We start from the raw sequence: 19,354 nt of genomic DNA, 5'->3' as shown, positions 1-19,354 counted from the left end.
CCGGTTTGTAAGAAAGTCCTTTATCCAGGCACATGTGAGAGGGGGGAGGCTGAGAGTGTCCAGTTTACTGATGAGGATGTCTGGGATTATTGTGTTGAAAGCTGAACTGTAATCCACAAAGAGTATGCGGACATAGCTCTGCTGCTGCTCCAGGTGGTTCAGCACAGAGTGTAGAGTTACGGCGATGGCGTCCTCTGTGGATCTGTTCCCGTGATATGCAAACTGGTAGGGGTCAAAGTCTGGGGGGAGGAGGTCCTTGATGTGCTGAAGAACTAGTCTCTCGAAGCACTTCATGATTACCGGAGTGTGGGCCACAGGATGGTAATCATTCAGGCTGGTGACAGGAGACTTCTTTGGCACCGGGATTATTGTAGCTGATTTTAGGCAGGGTGGGATGACTGCCTGAGCCAGGGAGAGGTTAAAGATCCTGGTGAAGGTAGGGGCGAGCTGGTGGGCGCACGCTCTGAGCACCTTACCAGGTACCCCATCTGGGCCTGCAGCTTTCTTGGGGTTTACTGCCAGGAGCACCCATCTGATATCATGCTCCTGTACAGTGAATGGAGTGGTGTAGGAACTGTGTGGTGGTGGGGGCAGGGCTGGAGCAGATGAGTGCTGCTGAGATGTTTCAAAGCGAGCAAAGAAGCAATTTAGCTCCTCTGCCAGCGGCACACTCCAGTATCCTGTTGACGCATCACAGTCTCTGAAGTTCGTGATGTCTTGTATGCCCCGCCACACCTCCCGTGTGTTGTTGCTGGACAGGTGGGACTCTATACGCAGCCTATGTTCTGCCTTGGCTTTTTTAATTTCTCTTTTCAGATCAGCTCGAGTGGCTCTGTACAGAGCTCTGTCACCTGACCTGAAGGCAGTGTCGCGAGCCCTGAGGAGTGAGCGGACCTGGCTGGTCATCCAGGGTTTCTGGTTTGGGAAAACCCGGATGTTTTTATCCACCGTCACATTTTGAATACAGAACTTGATATATCTTTCGATTACGTTCATTATGTCTTATATTAAATATAGTTAGTTTTTTTTTTTCTTTTTTATCAGACATCTAATTTTTGGGTTTGTTTACCTGACATGTTTCGACGTACAACTTCCGTCTTCCTCAGAGTGTCACCGGATGTTAATTGGTGACGCATCTTTTATCAGCTGCTGTTTCTGAAGGCGTGGCCTTCCTGTCTGGTTTGACAGGTCGGTCACGCCTTATACTGTCTGTTCGTCCCCTGCAAGATGTCACTCCAGGTATGGGAGAGCATGTATGCTCCCTCATCCCGGTTGATGGTCCTCGGGCTTCGCTTACGGATCTCCATGGCCTCCCTGATCCAGCGCTGATGTTTGTTATCTTCTGTGCGGATGACTCTGGCATTCCCCCAGTCCATAATGTGATTTTCCCTTTTACAGTGATCTGTTATAGCTGACTTATAATTTTCCTGTTGTGCCTTTTCTTTTATTGTTCGGGTTTGTCTTGTAGCTGTCTCCTTTTCGCACTCTTTCTTATGTTCATGTTTTCTTGTGTTGAAACTCCTTCCTGTCTCCCCAATATAAGTTTTATTGCATAATTTACATGGAATCTCATATATGGTGTTGCATCTGTTGTCCGGATGTATTCTGTCTTTGGGATGAACCAGGATCTGACGGAGTGTTGTGTGTGGTTTGACAGGTGTGTTAACATTGTGTTTCCTCATTACTCTTTGAATGCGTTCAGTTATTCCCCTGATGTATGGTAATGTAACTACTCCCCTGTGTTCTTGTTTGTTAGTTTGTTTTTTCTCTTTCTTCTGTGTTTTGTTGTTTTTAACCTGTTCCACCCCTTTGGATATTGCCCATTGTGGATATTGACATGCCTTCAGTGCGTGTTGTATATGTTGTTCCTCCTGTTCTTTGTCCTGTGGATCTGTAATTATTGCTGTGCGTTCATGTAATGTTCTAACTACGGATATTTTGTGCATTATGGGGTGTTCGGAAGTCCAGTTTAAATATTGGTCGGTGTGTGTGGGTTTTCTGTGTACTTTTATTTTGATGTCCCCATCTTCTGTGTGTTGTATTTTTAAATCCAAAAATGCTATTGACTGCTCCGTTTTTTCTTCATGTGTGAATTTTATATTGCCGGTATTGTCTATGGTGTTAAGATGGTCGGTGAGTTGTTGAGTGTGTCCCCTCTTTACTTTTTCCAATATGTCGTCCACATACCGTTTCCAGAGTGTTGGTCTGTATTCCGCTGGTATTGTAGTGAGTGCTTTCTGCTCCAGATCCTCCATGAAAAAGCCGCACATGATGGCTGATAGTGGGTCTCCCATGGCAAAACCTTCCTTCTGTCTGTAGATTGTATTCCTGAACTGAAAGTATGTGGATGTGGCGATGAATTGAAGGAGCTGAGTGATGTCTTGTACGGTGAGGTTTGTGCGTTTCTTGAGCGTCCTGTCTGTTTTTAATTTGTCTTGTACTATCTGTATGGTGGCTTCCGTGGGTGTTCTGGTGAAAAGAGATATGACATCATGTGAAATGAAAACTTCATCTTGCTGCATTTTGATGTTTTTTAGTTCTTCTGCCAGATGTTTTGAGTTTTTGCAGTGTTGGTCTGTGAGTCCTAGTAATGGTTTAATTATTTCGGTGAGTGCTTTTGATAAGTTGTATGTGACCGAACCAATGCTATCTACTATGGGGCGTAATGGTGTTCCTGGTTTGTGTATTTTTGGTGTACCGTAAATCCTGGGGATGACATTGGCTGTGGGTACTAAATGATTGTAATCCTGCTTATCTATTTTATTTTCATCGAGTAGTGGTTTTATTAGTGCTTTAAGTTTCTTTTTCTTGTCTTCTGTTGGGTCTTTTTTTAATATTTCAAATGCGTTGTCGCTGAGTAATTCATTCATTTTTCGTTCATATTCATCAGTGTCCATAATAACTGTTGTTCTGCCTTTATCTGCTGGGAGGATTGTGATATCTTTATTTTTAGCTAATGTTCTCATGGCTTTGGCTTCCTGTTTTGTGATGTTACTGGGTGGTGGTTTGGCCGTTTTCAATATACCAGCTATTGCGTTTCTTAGTGCTGCTTTTTGTCCCTGATCCTGTATTTTCTCACATGCTAATTCAGTTGCCAGAATGAATTCGTCGTGTGGTATATGGTTCGGTGTGACAGCGTAGTTGAGTCCTTTTGCTAGTATACTGCGTTCTGCTTGTGAGAGTTTGTACCTTGATATGTTATGAATCCATTTGTCGTTGATGTGTGCGTGCTCCGGTTCTGCCTTCTTTTTCTGTGCGATGAGTTTGTCCAGTTTTCGTATTTGTCGGGTTTTTGTCTCTGTGAATTCCTGTTCGTGTATGTCTGCCAAGTGTCCGTGTATTGCTATTTCCATTTCCTTGTTCTGGGGAAACCGGCGTTTGAAAGTTTCCGTCTCTCTGTGTAGTTCGCTGTTGATATTATTTAATTTATCCGTTGTGCACCGTATCCGTTCTTTTACCAGAGTCATCCGCACTTTCCTGATCATCTTTTCCGCGTTTCTGGTTGGAATCGGGTTCTTGATGTTCAGGCTGGCCGGTACGACTTCCTCATCCCGGCAGCGCAGATTGAATCTCAGGTGATTCCTGTAGCGTGCCCGTTTCCGTGTCAATCTCTCTAGGCGGCGAAACTCCTTGATGCTTTCGTCTCCGTAACTAATTCTTAATCTTTCGATTACGTTCATTATGTCTTATATTAAATATAGTTAGGTTTTTTTTTCTTTTTTATCAGACATCTAATTTTTGGGTTTGTTTACCTGACATGTTTCGACGTACAACTTCCGTCTTCCTCAGAGTGTCACCGGATGTTAATTGGTGACGCATCTTTTATCAGCTGCTGTTTCTGAAGGCGTGGCCTTCCTGTCTGGTTTGACAGGTCGGTCACGCCTTATACTGTCAAACCAGACAGGAAGGCCACGCCTTCAGAAACAGCAGCTGATAAAAGATGCGTCACCAATTAACATCCGGTGACACTCTGAGGAAGACGGAAGTTGTACGTCGAAACATGTCAGGTAAACAAACCCAAAAATTAGATGTCTGATAAAAAAGAAAAAAAAAAAAAACTAACTAGAACTTGATATAGTCCAGTACCGTTCCTGTGAATGTTTCCAATTCCTGGTGTTCAAAAAAGTCCCAATCTGTCCATTTAAAGCAGTCCTGTAGTTTGGAGAGTGCATTGTCAGGCCAGGTTGTGATAGTCCTTGTGGTGGGCCTGGCTCTGTGTCTGAGAGGGGTGTAGGCTAGGGAGAGCAGGAGGGAAAGATGGTCTGACTGGCCAAGGTGGGGGAAGGGTATGGCTCTGTATGCGTGGTTGATGTTGGAGTAAACATGATCCAAAGTGTTCTCCCCTCTAGCAGAACACTTAACATGTTGGTAAAACTTCGGCAGTACAGTCTTCAAGTTGGCCTTATTAAAGTCTCCTGCGATTATGAGAACACCATCAGGGTGGGCCCGCTGCTGTTTGTTTACGGTGTTCAGCAGGAGAGAGAGCGCTGTGTTAACACTGGCGTCGGGTGGAATATACACAGCTGTGACAATCACCACAGGTAGCTCTCTCAGTAGAAAAAAAGGCCGGCATCTTACAGACATGTACTCGAGGTCTGGGGAACAGTGTTTGTCTATAATTGTTCCGTTGTTGCACCAATTGTCATGCACATAAATACAGAGCCCCCCCTCCTCTGCTCTTACCGGAGTCTTCAGTCCTGTCCCAGTGGAGCAGAGTGCGACCTGCTAGCTGCAAGCTAGCATCGGGTATTTCCGGATGAAGCCAGGTTTCAGTGATAATTAAAACACAGCAGTCCCGAACATAGCAATTTCCAGTGAGTTGTAATTCTAGATCATCCGTTTTATGCACCAGGGATCTGGCATTGGAGAGATACAGGCTTGGTAGAGGTGGCTTGTGTAGTTGTTTTCTTAGCCTTAGCATAGCACCGGACCTGCAGCCCCACTTCTGCTTCCTCTCCCTCCTCTGTCTGCGCCACCTCCTAGACCCGACAACAATCCACGGAGAGCCCGGCGGTCTTGCTATGTCATCTGGGATGTTATGCATGTAGTGAAAGTCACTCGAAACAGATATCTGGTGTTGGTCACTGACAGAGGTGGAAAAACTGGATTGACAAAGTAAAAGTCCTGCTTAGGTTTTCCTTCTGCCTGTGCTCTCAACACAGGTGATTTCACCAATTAGCTCATCAACCTGGCTTAGGGGATGTGGTAATTAGGATCAGCTGGTTCACTGAATTGGCTAGAGCAAAAATGTGGCAGGGTTTTTACTTTCTGCACCCGGGTTTTTCCACCTCTGGTCACTGATGGCCAAAAGTGTCTGGCGGGTGTATTGGATGTTCGCAGAACCGATGGTGCACAAACAAGCAAGAAAGAAATATAAAAACAAACAAAAAAAAGAGCACTGAAAAGGAGAGCTGTGAGCTGCTGCAACCACATGCGCCACCATCTTTAAATTAGTGTGCATGCTCTCTACATAAATGCTGTCTAGTGTGCATGCTCTACATAAACGCTGTCTAGTGTGTATACTCTCTACATAAACGCTGTCTAGTGTGTATGCTCTCTACATAAACGCTGTCTAGTGTGCATACTCCATTGTTCACAGACTTGTGTTTCTGCTTCCATTTAACATGTCGCAATGCACTGATAAAGCACAAACATGTCATGATGAACACACAACTAGAAGATGACCACGCTGTCCGTTAATGTAAATATGATGGCTAAATATACTGCTAACGTTAGAGTAGCCAGGTATGCTGCTGCTCATTTAGACATATTAAGGCACAGCAACAGGTCTGAAAAGCTACATTTACCCCCGTATGTTTCACAGTAACTCAAATATGGGTCAATATTTGACAAAGCATTCAGTTGCTGTCCCACCAAAAATCCCTGCAGGACAAGTTTTACTCATGACATGTTAATTGAATTTAAGTTAGCTTAACCAAGCCAACTTTAGCATGAAGCTAGCGGTCCCATTCATTTTCGCCAGGTCACGGTGTTTTGGAAAACTTCATCGGAAATTCATCACAGCCCGATTGCTGAGTGACATTAACCAAAGCTAGCAAACGTATACATGATTTGTTAACAGGACTTCTTGTAATGTTAACTTACCGTCACAGAAATAGCAGCATGGTGAGCCTTTAGATTCCTCTTGAGGTTGGTCGTATTCTTGCCACGTAGTTTATAGCCACAGCGTGTACCTCTGTCTCCCACTACAAGGCATTCTGTTTTATTTTCTGCTGGATTATGTGTAAAGTATGTCCATAAATCATCACGTCTTTTCCGCCCACCAAGCCCTTGTGCTGGCGTTGCCGCCACCATGGTCCATGAACTGTGTGTGGCTGCCCCGGTGTGCACTGTGCCCGGACATGCCTGGTGGTGGGCATGACCAAACAAGGACAGGATGCAGGTGCATTGCTGATATTTTCAGCATTTGGCAGACAGATTGCACGCGCCGTTGGAGGAAATGCCATGCATTTTGATAGTCCTATAGCCAACCCACTAACATTTTCGTCTCATCAACGAAAACAACAGATACGTCTCGTCATATTTTTGTGATCAAAGAGTTATGTTTAGCTTGTCACTGTCTCGTTTTAGTCATGAAAAAAGGGTGCGTTAATGAAACCATTTCATCATCGGCATCGTTAACGAAAACAACACTGGAGCTCAGTGCAGATCTGAGAAAGAGGATCACAGATATACACAACTCTGGAATGTTTCTTGGAACCATTTCTAAACAAGTGCAAATTCCAAGATCAGTTCAAACAATTGTATCCAAGTTATTGTGAAGTGTAGTCACTTTGCCAAGCCACTTTGCTTCTAGAAAACCCAAACTGTCACCCTCAGCTGAAAGGACATTGGTTTGGATGGTCATGAACAACCTGGGAACCACCATGGCACAGCCCTGCCATGAACTGGAAGCTGATGGATCACTGTCTACAGTTCAGATCACCATGGACTAAGAGGCTGTTAATCCAAGAAATAACCCCCTGCTCCAAAATTGACACCTTCAAGCTTAAAGTTTGAAGCTGACCACATGGACAAAGAAAATGCCTTCTGGAGGATAGCTCTATGGTCAGATGAGACAAAAATTGAGTTGTGTGGTCACAATGCCCACCATGTACAGAGATGTACCAGCTGGTGGTGGTGGTAGAATGATCATGCTCTGGGGCTGTTTTGCTGCCAGTGAAACTGATTCATTGCACAAAGTGGATGGAATAATGAAGAAAGAGGACTACCTCAGAATTCTTCAGCATAAACCATCAGAAACTTGAACACAACTTGGGACTTGGGAGTTATAACAGGACAATGAACCCAAACACGCATCAGAGCTGGTTGTGGAGGATAAAGCAGGCTAACATTAAGCTTAAAATAAGTCCTGACTTCAACCCTATTGAAAATATATGGACCGTGCATATAAGTCGAGTCCATGCCAAGAAAAAAAAATAAAAAAATAATTGAACTCTACCAATTCTACCATGAGGAGTTGTTAAATATCCAACCAGAATTTTGCCAGAAGCTTGTTCATGGTAAACAAAAATGTTTGGTCAAGGTGAATCTTGCGAAGAGACATTTTACCCAAATATTAGATGTGCTGTATGTACATTTTTGACCCTGTGTTGATTTCAGAAAACCCAAAGAAAATTAAAACTTGTGCACCAAATTCTAGTGTTTTTTTAATTAAAGATGTATGCTGTGCATTCTGCCACAGAAAAAGAATGGTTCAAAGAAATTACTGAAAGCCCAAATATTGCCATGACATTCATATCCAAGATGACGTTCATGTCACTGTATGTAAATTTCTGACCACAACTGTAAGTTTCTTTACATCTGTTAAGTTGCTAAATATGATGCAGTTGCACACATTCACAAGTGAATGTTTTGCAATATCTAGTTTAACTTAAAATAGTTTTGCAAGCATACAGTTTTGTCAAAAATACTTCCATTCATAAAAATAAAATGTATTTCCATTATAATATTTCCATTAACTTTGAATTTCATCTCCTCAGAAGTATTTTAATGTTTATTGTAGACATGTAATTATAAACATATATTTATAAGGATAATAATATACAACTGTACAACTACCAGACAAACAACAAGTAGTTTACTACAAATAAAAGTGCCACCCTACATACAATATGAAACAAAGAAAAATTATTTTGTTGCCTTTCCCATTAGATGCTGTTTGGTATTCTTTTCAGGTTTGACTAAAATGATGTAACACTTTGGAGCAAATAAGCACAAAAGGAGGCCAAAGCTAGAAGCTAAGATAGCAAATATTTCAACAGCAGTAGTGAATTTACCAGGCGAGCTTACATAGGCAGGTATAAATGCAAGCCACACTGCACAAAATATTAACATGCTAAAAGTAATATATTTAGCTTCATTAAAATTTCCAGGCAGTTTACGAGCCAGAAAGGCCAAAATAAAACACAAACAGGCCAAGATGCCAATATAGCCTAGTACACACCAGAAGGCCAGCTCAGATCCCACCCTGCAGTCTAAAATGATCTTAGAGTGCTGATACTGTGTGTTTTTATAAGGGAATGGAGGGGACGATATGAGCCATGCAGCACAGATGATCACCTGGACCAGGGTGCAGCTAAAGATAATAATCCTCTGCTGTGTAGGCCCAAGCCATTTCATCACATTATTTCCAGGTTGGGTGGCTGTGAAAACAGCAAGAACCACTAAGGTTTTTCCCAAGATGCAGGAGATGCAGAGCGAGAAGGTGATGCTGAAAGCAGTGTGGCGCAACATGCATGACCAGGATGTGGGTTCCCCAATAAAAATTAAAGCACACAGGAAGCACAAGGTCAAGGAAAACAGGATGAAGAAGCTCAATTCTGAATTGTTAATGCGCACTATGGGTGTTCCTCGATGATGCAAGAATATTGCTAGCACAGATATTGTCAGACAAGACCCCACTATTGCTATCACCATCAACACAATTCCCATTGTATCCCTGTGGGACAGGAACTCAGTGACTTTGGGGATACATGCTGTTCTTTTTGCATTGGACCAGTAGTCTTCAGGACATGCCATGCAGTCTATTGAATCTTCAAAGCCAAATGCAGAGCAGAATATCAATCAATATAGCACATGATACATTAGAATTTTCTGACGATTGTGTGATCAATACACATCGTATTTACATGTGCAAACAATACCTGTCTGATTACTAATCTTGCCACTGTCACATGGTACACAGTCAAAGCAGCACAAAGGCTCCTCATGACGAACAGCTTTCCTGAATCCCGGAGCACAGCTGTTACTGCAAATGGATACTGGCACCTAAATTTACCCAAAATAAAATATTTTCTTTAAATGGTCTCAATAACAAATAATAGGGACTTGAATGTGATATAAGTGAGCCAATCAACAATCATATCACAGTCAATTATTATTATTGAAATGGTCAGATGTTTCAACTAAATTGAGTTTATATTTGTATTTTAACATATAGTGTGCATTGTGTGAGCACCTTGCCTTGCTCTGATTATCAGGCCACTTTACTTTTTGATCCTGGATAACCAGTTCTTTCCCAGCATCCATTGCCCCATCATAAAGTCCCACTTTGATAAAATCGATGTCTCCATTTGGGAGTCTCTGCCAGTTGATCAGATCATAAGATGGAATCGAATCTCCTCTCATGTCAAAGTTTACATGTTCACCAGAGATTGGGAAAGATACTTCCTGAAGGTAATGTTGAAGCTTTGATTTTGAAAGAGAGGACTTTAAATAAATGTTGACAACCATGTTTATGACAAGCTTGGATTTATGCACACTTGTATCATCACCGAAGTATTAGTTTTGCCAAATACTTTACCTGCCATGGATAAATATCATTGACATCTGCACATGCAGAATTAGCAAAAGGTCCATTTCCAGGCACACAGTGAAAGAGATTATGTAGGGAGTGAGCAATAGAATATACTGCTTTATACACATTATAAGTGACACGAGGGTTGGAGGTGTTCATGTATGCAGAGTGCTGTTTGTTGATTGTTTCCTGCCCTGTGCAGTGGGGCAGTTGTGTGCTAGTGACAGAGGAAGTGCAGCTGTACAGGGCCTCCCACAGCTCCTGCACCAGGGGATTAGATGGGTACATCTGTGGGTTCACTGTCATCAGGTATTCTTTCAGCCCTGGCACATACCCTTGGCGAACAGCAAATCCAATTGTTCCAGTTAAAAATGGATATGTTTCTGCTAATATTGAGGCTGTGACCCAGGCCTCACTGGCGACCCACTGGATTCCTGTGATATTTTGAGTTGAAAATTCTTTTAAGAAAGGGTAAAACTCCCCTTCTCCTGAAAACACCACAACAACTTTTGCTGTGGAATGTTTCATCACATTTAGAATCTCATGGACCCGCTCCTGCTTGAAATCTTTAGGGATCATTTCATGATATGCCAGACATATATCAGTGTTTTCTATTTCTTGCTTCAGGCCTTGTAAAGCAAACCTGCCATAATCATGGTCTTCAGTAACAACTCCAATCCATGTCCAGTGAAAATTTTTCAATAGTTGAGCAATGGCTTTCACTTGGTAGTCATCACTTGGGACTACTCTAAAGAAAGTTGGGAATTGTTTACGATCACTTAGACAGGAACAGGTTGAGAAGTAGCTTATCTGTAAAATAAATAAATAAATAAATAAATGTATTATAATAATAATAATAATAATAATAATAATAATACAAGCAAAAAACCAAAATCTTGACATGTGAGCTTTGATAACATTGTGTTGTTAGATGACCAAATTGTATTGATAACCATCTTGCACATTAGAAGAACATGCTGAATTAGTAGTGTACAAACAAATATATACAAATATATCACCCTTTACCATAGGTATTCTGAAAGGTTGCAGTGTTCTAGATACAACAATTGATTGTGAGGAACCAGATTCTCCAACGATGGCAAGTAAAGGACCACCACGAGTACACAATGAACCTTGACCAACATTCTTGTCATTCAGTACAGCAAGAACTGCCCTCTGAGCTGTAACTGGAGTAGCACAGGAATCAAATATCCTGTAGCCCAGGGTGTGGTTCGGCAGAAGAACTGTACTGTTGTTGATCTCATCTACTGCAAGCCTCATTGTTAAAGCCCAGCGCAATGCTCTGGAATCAAACCTACAGCATATATAGATACATTAAATTTCAGTGACAGCATGAAATATTTACAAATATTAAATTACATACTCAAGACTGATCATTTTTTTGTAATAATGAGTACAAGAAGTGATTGAAGATACATGTTTATTTAAAAAAAAGACTGCATCAAATGAATGTTTAATATTCTTACCCCTGACACTCTGCTGCTGAAGGTTTGCTTCTGTAGTTTGTTGTTGGTAGTTCCACTCTATAGTGCATAGGGAATATTCCTCCTATTATGATATCTCCATCAGACATGAATGCAGGTTGATCAAAGTTTCCTTGTAATGAACACTTTAATGATGGATCAGATACAGCTGAACAAGGGAGGAAAAATGCAGGAAGTAAAATATAGATCATTGTGCTGCCAACTTGCACACTGATTAAGATGATACTGACTGCCATGGCTTTATATAGGAAGTTTGACCCCATGCATCTCAGTATGATTTGACATCACCCTGGATAACATGAGTCAGGTGATCTCTGATTATTATCTCCAACTTACACCTGTTCAAATAAGATAGCTCTAAAATGGCAAGTATCTTGCCAAATGTTGTAAAGCAATTTAAGGCCATAATGACTGACATATGACTTAAGTCATGAATTTGCGTATTTCATTTGAATTTCTTAACCATATTTATCATTACTTTATGTGTATTACATTTTATTATGATTTTTTTTTCTAGTAGCATAGGCTAATCAGTTTAAATATATGTAGTAAAATCTCCAGTGTTGAATTGAAATGCACAGTGTTTATATATAGTTGCAGTCAGAGGTTTACATACAATTATATAAATGTCAGTTTTGGAAATTTCAGCAAAACTGAATTAATAATTTAAATGATGCATGTACATTTTTGATGCTGTATGTACAATTTTGACCCTGTGTTAATTTTAGAAAACCCAAAATAAATTAAAACTTGTGCACCAAGTTGTTTTCTTTTTTTCTACGAAAGATGTATACTGTACATCTTTCTGCCACAGGGGGAAAAAAGTTAAAAAAAAATCACTGAAAATCCAATATTGCCATGATATTCATGTGCATGATGACATTCATATCTGTGTACTGAACCATCTGATGACAATTATATGACCAATTGAGTAGAAATGAAGCCTGGAAATGTTAAATCAACACTCTGGGTGTTATTTCAACACTGGGGACTTGCTGTGTGCTCCCTCCCAATAAGTATGCCTGCATGCCTTGATTATGACCATGGATAAATTAAAAGGGAAAGATATATAACACCAGATAACACTTCACACCAGTGATTTAGATTACCACTACTATCTGAAAGATCTGTGAATAAACTTCACACATACAATATACTCTTTCTCTGTGTGTGTGTGTGTGTGTGGGGGGGGGGGGGGGGGCACGGTGGTGTAGTGGTTAGCGCTGTCGCCTCACAGCAAGAAGGTCCGGGTTCGAGCCCCGTGGCCGGCGAGGGCCTTTCTGTGCGGAGTTTGCATGTTCTCCCCGTGTCCGCGTGGGTTTCCTCCAGGTGCTCCGGTTTCCCCCACAGTCCAAAGACATGCAGATTAGGTTAACTGGTGACTCTAAGGCTACGTTTACACTAGACCGTATCTGTCTCGTTTTCTTCGCGGATGCACTGTCCGTTTACATTAACCCCCCTGAAAAAGCGGGGAAACGGGAATCCGCCAGCGTCCACGTATTCAATCTAGATCGTATCAGCTCCGGTGCTGTGTAAACATTGAGAATACGCGAATACGCTGTGCTGAGCTCTAGCTGGCGTCTCATTGGACAACGTCACTGTGACATCCACCTTCCTGATTCGCTGGCGTTGGTCATGTGACGCGACTGCTGAAAAACGGCGCAGACTTCCGCCTTGTATCACCTTTCATTAAAGAGTATAAAAGTATGAAAATACTGCAAATACTGATGCAAATACTGCCCATTGTGTAGTTATGATTGTCTTTAGGCTTGCCATCCTTCCACTTGCAAGTAATAAGTGATATGCGCTGGGATCTCACACACAGCGGCTCAGTCCCGAATCGTGGCTTGTTCACTTCACTTGCGCGCTCTGTGAGCTGCGCAGGGCCGGAGTGCACACCCTCCAGAGGGCACTCGCTGTTCAGGGCGGAGTGATTTGGAGCGCAGGATGCCTGCGGAGCCGAGCGTATCCGCGTATTGGTGTTGCTGTGTGCACGGCTAACGGTTTAGTGTAAACGCGAATCGTTTTAAGAACGTTAATCTGATGATCCGCTGATTCGACGTAATGTAAACGTAGCCTAAATTGACCGTAGGTGTGAATGTGAGTGTGAATGGTTGTCTGTGTCTATGTGTCAGCCCTGTGATGACCTGGCGACTTGTCCAGGGTGTACCCCGCCTTTTGCCCGTAGTCAGCTGGGATAGGCTCCAGCTTGCCTGCGACCCTGTAGAACAGGATAAAGCGGGTAGAGATAATGAGGGGATGAGATATATAACACCAGATAACACTTCACACCAGTGATTTAGATTACCACTACTATCTGAAAGATCTGTGAATAAACTTCACACATACAATATACTCTTTCTCTCTCTGTGTGTGTGAGGGGGGGGCACGGTGGTGTAGTGGTTAGTGCTGTCGCCTCACAGCAAGAAGGTCCGGGTTCGAGCCCCGTGGCCGGCGAGGGCCTTTCTGTGTGGAGTTTGCATGTTCTCCCCGTGTCCGCATGGGTTTCCTCCGGGTGCTCCGGTTTCCCCCACAGTCCAAAGACATGCAGGTTAGGTTAACTGGTGACTCTAAATTGACCGTAGGTGTGAGTGTGAATGGTTGTCTGTGTCTATGTGTCAGCCCTGTGATGACCTGGCGACTTGTCCAGGGTGTACCCCGCCTTTCGCCTGTAGTCAGCTGGGATAGGCTCCAGCTTGCCTGCGACCCTGTAGAACAGGATAAAGCGGCTACAGATAATGAGATGAGATGAGATGCTTATAAATGCAAATATAAAATGTTGAAAGAAAGTTAAATAGGACATAATCGACTGTTACATTTTACCTCCAAAAATATAAATGTGTGATAGTCAACATCTCCAGAGGAACTTTTTCTCCAAGATGCTTAGAAAAACTTATGTCAATATTCTCATAAAAATACAAAGCATTTTACTCATGCAGTTTGAACACCCAGAGTTGTCTTTGTTTATTTAGTGCATTTTACTGCTATTTAGGTAATATTTTTAAATGCATTGCATTATTTTTGAAGGCAATATTTTATTTGATTACATAGACATAACCATCTGAAAAGCAGTTGAGCTGTCTCTCTGTATAAAGAAGCAGAGTAGGAACAGCAAATATCATTGGTTCATATGTTTCTCTGGGACATGACAAGACTGTCCCCTGCTCACTATGGTACCTATTTAAGCCCATATGTGTCATCTTTCTGTTCTGTGCCAATTATGGCATGCCTTGGTAATTTGCTCACATTCTGGTTTATTTTAAATACATTTATGTGTTGTCAGTCCACAGACAAGGATGAGTGCGTCTACCAAGGAGATGAAGGGACTCATAGTTTCTACAAGGGTGGAGACGTGATTTTGGGAGGCCTGTTTCCCCTGCACTACAGCCCTGTTTCGGCAGTGCAGTCTTTCCAAAGCAAACCTGAACCAACTGATTACATGTAGTATGTGACTGATACTTTGGAAGATGTAAAGGGATATAGTCACTGCTAAATTATATTTATCTACTTTCTTTCGTTTTTACTGCAATATTTATCATTGTAAATTTTTATTATAATTTCTCAAATGTACTTGAATATATTTCATGTATGAAATGTTTCTGAACATGCTGCAGCTTTAGTCCTCGAGCCCTGAGGTGGATGCAGACAATGATCTTTGCTGTGGCAGAGATAAATCAGAGACAGGACCTGTTACCAAATCTATCTCTGGGATACCACATCCGGGACAGCTGTGATGACATACCTGTGTCAATAGAGAACTCACTTCTCTTGGTCAATGGGCAGCCAGACAAAACAAGAGGATCTGGCTGTGCAAATGCTATCAGGGAGCCCTCTCCTGTCATAGTAGGAGATGCTGCATCAGGGATATCCATGGCTGTGCTGAGAACACTAGGTTCATTTAATATACCTTTGGTAAGGCAGAGTTTGTTATTTTGAAGCAAAGATTAAGAGTTAAAGCAAAATCACAATGTTAAATTATAACACATGCTTTTAATGTACACAGTACTTGTTTACTTATTGACCAATCAAAATAGTTGCTCATGCTTTACACACATATACATTGTGTTCCATTATAAGTAAATGGAAACAAAAAATAATGTATATTGTCCTCATTTTGATTTGCATTACTGTAATATTTTTATTAGCACAAATGGGACCTTGCTTATATTTTCTTTTTATTTTGCACTTCATTAGCACTTCATTGTTTATAAATGCATCACCAATTGTGAGACAGTAAGAAATCGTAGCAAATTAAATTTTGTTTTTACTGTAATCTTTTGGACTTTGTGTTCTCATATGCTGGTTTTAATATCACCTCAGGTGAGCTACTTTGCGTCTTGTGCATGTTTGAGCAGCAAGAAAGAGTTTCCCACATTTATGCGGACAATGCCAAGTGATGAATTTCAGATTAAGGCTTTAGCAAAGCTGGTCCATTACTTTCAGTGGACCTGGGTGGGGGTCATAGGAGTGGAGTCAGACTACGCTAACTTTGCCATCCAACTCTTTCTAAAGGAAACAGCCAGATACAATGTATGTCCTGCATATGTGCACTTTTACCCTGTCACACTCACTACAAAAGCAGTGCAGGAACTGATGAATGCTATTAAAGCCTCCACAGCAACAGTCATACTAAACTTCTCTGGAGAATCAGAACTGCAAACTATTCTGAGAGAATGTAGAAAACAAAACATCACACATTTACAGTGGATTGCCAGTGAAGCTTGGGCAACATCACAGGCATTGTGGAATGAGTTCCATGATCTCTTAGAGGGAACTCTTGGGTTTGCCATCCGGAAGGGGGAAATCCCAAACCTTGGTGGATACCTCAGAGAGATGAGTGCTTCCAATGCTCAAACCTCACATTTTTTAGCTGAGTTCTGGGAGGAAACATTCAACTGCCGGATCAATGGATCTGTAAACACTCATGTACATGAAAAAGAGGCCCAGAACAAGGAAGCTTGTAGTGGGAAAGAGAGTCTGGACAATGTGTACTCTACCTTTACAGATGTATCACAGCTTAGAGTGTCCTACAATGTATACAAAGCTGTGCATCTCATAGCACATGCCCTACATGATATGAGTACCTGTATTCCAGGACAGGGCCCTTTTGAAAATGGGACATGTGGGAGTCTAAATCCCCTTCTGCCTTGGCAGGTGTGTGTGTGTGTGTGTGTGTGTGTGTGTGTGTGTGTGTGTGTGTGTGTGTGTGTGTGTGTGAGTGTATGAATGAATGTGTATGTAAGTATTTGTGAACATATTTTAACATTATTCAATTTTAAAAATGTCATAACTTGTAATGTTAATGTATTATTGCAAATCTGATAATAGCAACTATATTGATGGAAAATATGTACTGAGATCTAGAAACAATTGTTTTTCACAAATTGACCTCCTAATCTTCCCCAAAGCTGATAAGCTACATGAAGAGAACAAACTTCACAATATTAGGGGAGTTTGTACACTTTGATGAGAATGGAGACCCTATTGCATCTTATGATTTAATGAACTGGCAGGTGTCAAGTGATGGCTTACTTCAACTGGTGAAAGTGGGGTTCTATGATGCATCACTGAAGGAGGATAGTGACCTGGTTATAAATGAATCTTTGATTAGGTGGCAAAGAGACAATAAGGTTTGTGCTATTTCATTCATCACCAGATCATATTTCATACGTTTACTAATTATTCATTTTTTCTGCATTTTTGTAATTCAAATAGAACATATTATGTTTTGTATCTTGCAGTGGCATAATACTATTTGCTCAGTTGATTTCACCTTAGGCATTTTAATCTCACAACATCATATAAATATTTTTAACATATCCTTTCAGTAGCTTTCTTTATTTTTTATTCTGTTTATGCAGAAGGGTATATTCTACATTGTAGAATAATACTAAAGACATCAAAACTATGACATAACATAAGTAACATATGTGCTAAACAAAAAAATGTAAAAAAAAAAAGTTTCATATTTTAGATTCTTCATGAGGTAATCACCTGAAATGCTTTTCAATTAACAGGTGTGCCTTGTCAAAAGTTAATGAGTGGAATTTCTTGGCTTCTTAATGTGCTTGAGACCATCAAACAGTAAATAGTAAATTATATAGATACAGTAAATAGCCCTATTCAACAACTACAGTAATTCATATTATGTCAAGAACCACTCCACAAAGTTAAGAGAAACAATAGTCCATCATTACTTTAAGCCATAAATTGTCTTTAAATTTAATTTAAATAAATAAATAAATAAATAACGTTGAATTAGAAGGTGTATCCAAACTTTTGAGTGGTACTGTGGAGTAAGTCAAAAATGTTCCAAGACAGATGTTATAATCTCAAAAGGTGTGAAAGGCATCCCCCAGAATTCTACAAAGATGGAATCACCGCTTGCAGAAGTGTTTAGACTTAAATGGAGGATATTTAGAGAAATAGTTTTGTTATTTTCATAAAGTTTTTTTCAATTTGTTTTAGAACTTAAATATATATGTGTGTGTGTGTGTATATATATATATATATATATATATATATATATATATATATATATATATATATATATATATATATATATATATGTGTGTGTGTGTGTGTGTGTGTGTGTGTGTATCAAACTGTGAAATCTTTGTCACCCCTCCCTCTGATGCAATTATTAGGCACAAGTATCAATGTGCAGCAAAAGTTGTCTGCCAGGCTCCAGGAAAGCCAGGCGAAAGGGTCAACCCATATGTTGCTTTGACTGCATACCATGTGCTGAGGGAGAGATTAGCAACCAAACAGGTGTGAAATTTTGAAACATTAATATCTTTACTCTGATGTTTATGACAGTGGAATACAGATTTTTTTTTTTTATCAATTTCCTCACAGACTCAAATGATTGTTTAAGATGTTCAAGGGAAACATGGCCAAACCAAGCCAGAGACAAATGCATACCAAAGGCCATAGAGTACCTGTCCTTTCAGGAGCCCTTGGGAATAGTTCTCTTGACTGTTTCATCGTTTGGAGCTTGTTTGACTACAGCAGTGCTTTGTGTGTTTATGATCTACAGAAATACCCCAGTAGTTCGAGGCAACAACATGGAACTCAGCTTCCTCTTACTTATGTTTCTGTGTGCATGCTTTCTGATTAGTCTGACATTCATTGGCAAGCCCACTGATTGGCTATGCCAGATCAGGTTTACAGCCTTTGGAGTCAGCTTTGCACTCTGCATTGCCTGTATCTTGGCAAAGACTGTTGTGGTTCTTATGGCTTTCAAGGCCACCCTACCTGGTAGTGATGTCATAAAATGGTTTGGTCCTATTCAACAGAGGTTTAGTGTCATAGTATGCGCTTTAGTTCAAGTATTTATTTGTATCATATGGCTGATAACTAAACCTCCCTCTGCTGCCTATACCACTGAGTTTTTGAGTCCTACTATAATTGTAGAATGTAAAGTGGGATCTGAGATAGGATTCTGGTGTGCATTGGGATACATTGGCCTACTTGCATGCATGTGCTTTTTAATAGCTTTTTTGGCAAGAAAACTTCCAGACAATTTCAACGAGGCAAAATTTATCACATTTAGTATGCTTATCTTTTTTGCGGTGTGGATAACATTTATCCCTGTTTATGTGAGCACCCATGGAAAATATATGGTTGCTGTGCATGTCTTTGCCATCTTAGCTTCTGCCTTTGGACTGCTTCTGTGCATATTTGCTCCAAAGTGCTATGTTGTTCTGTTGAGACCTGAAAAAAACAGCAAAAAGCATATGATGAAAAAATAGTGCAGAATCATTCACCAAACAATTACACACATACACAATTATTTCATATCAAGAAATTAAAATGTATTAAGCCTGAAATTGTAAAAACATTTTATGCTGCAATAAATGATCAGTCATTAATGGCTTTGTCTGGTGATTGTACACAAAATAAAAAATAAACATGTCAAAACAAACTCAGTTTTAGGAACAAAAACAAATGCACTATATGGCCAAAATTTGGGGACATATGACCATAACACTTATGTGCTTGTTAAACATTGCATTCCAGAATTAGT

The 19,354-nt window shown here is 40.7% G+C and overlaps 2 protein-coding genes across 2 annotated transcripts; one reads left to right on the top strand and one right to left on the bottom strand.

Annotated features, from left to right (window-relative positions):
* Positions 1-8,151: 8,151 nt before the first annotated feature.
* LOC132888152 (extracellular calcium-sensing receptor-like) lies at positions 8,152-11,414 on the bottom strand. The gene is made up of 6 exons (XM_060924176.1): positions 11,308-11,414; positions 10,847-11,135; positions 9,827-10,630; positions 9,487-9,711; positions 9,168-9,291; positions 8,152-9,056 (listed from the first exon to the last, which is right to left on the bottom strand). The coding sequence occupies exons 1-6, from the start codon at positions 11,412-11,414 to the stop codon at positions 8,152-8,154; spliced, it is 2,454 nt and encodes an 817-aa protein (XP_060780159.1).
* Positions 11,415-11,458: 44 nt separating this feature from the next.
* On the top strand, positions 11,459-19,079 carry LOC132888392 (extracellular calcium-sensing receptor-like). The gene is made up of 7 exons (XM_060924444.1): positions 11,459-11,500; positions 14,609-14,766; positions 14,940-15,237; positions 15,646-16,479; positions 16,734-16,955; positions 17,973-18,096; positions 18,184-19,079. Exons 1-7 carry the CDS (start codon positions 11,459-11,461, stop codon positions 19,077-19,079), a joined length of 2,574 nt encoding a protein of 857 aa, XP_060780427.1.
* Positions 19,080-19,354: the final 275 nt, after the last annotated feature.

The sequence above is a fragment of the Neoarius graeffei genome, chromosome 6 (assembly GCF_027579695.1).
Source record: "Neoarius graeffei isolate fNeoGra1 chromosome 6, fNeoGra1.pri, whole genome shotgun sequence".
Lineage (NCBI taxonomy): Eukaryota > Metazoa > Chordata > Actinopteri > Siluriformes > Ariidae > Neoarius > Neoarius graeffei.
This window is presented reverse-complemented; position numbering and strand designations above follow the sequence as displayed.

Bases quoted from the DNA above. Each gene is read 5' to 3' on its own strand.
- LOC132888152 (XM_060924176.1), bottom strand. From the start codon at position 11,414: ATGTCTGATGGAGATATCATAATAGGAGGAATATTCCCTATGCACTAT. The intron at 10,631-10,846 runs GTAAAGGGTGAT...TTTATTTTACAG, and splicing joins AACCTTTCAGAATACCTATG to ATAAGCTACTTCTCAACCTG. The intron at 9,292-9,486 runs GCAAGGTGCTCA...GGGTAAATTTAG, and splicing joins GGCCTGATAATCAGAGCAAG to GTGCCAGTATCCATTTGCAG.
- LOC132888392 (XM_060924444.1), top strand. From the start codon at position 11,459: ATGGATCAGATACAGCTGAACAAGGGAGGAAAAATGCAGGAA. The intron at 11,501-14,608 runs GTAAAATATAGA...ATGTGTTGTCAG, and splicing joins AGGGAGGAAAAATGCAGGAA to TCCACAGACAAGGATGAGTG. The intron at 14,767-14,939 runs GTAGTATGTGAC...AACATGCTGCAG, and splicing joins CCTGAACCAACTGATTACAT to CTTTAGTCCTCGAGCCCTGA.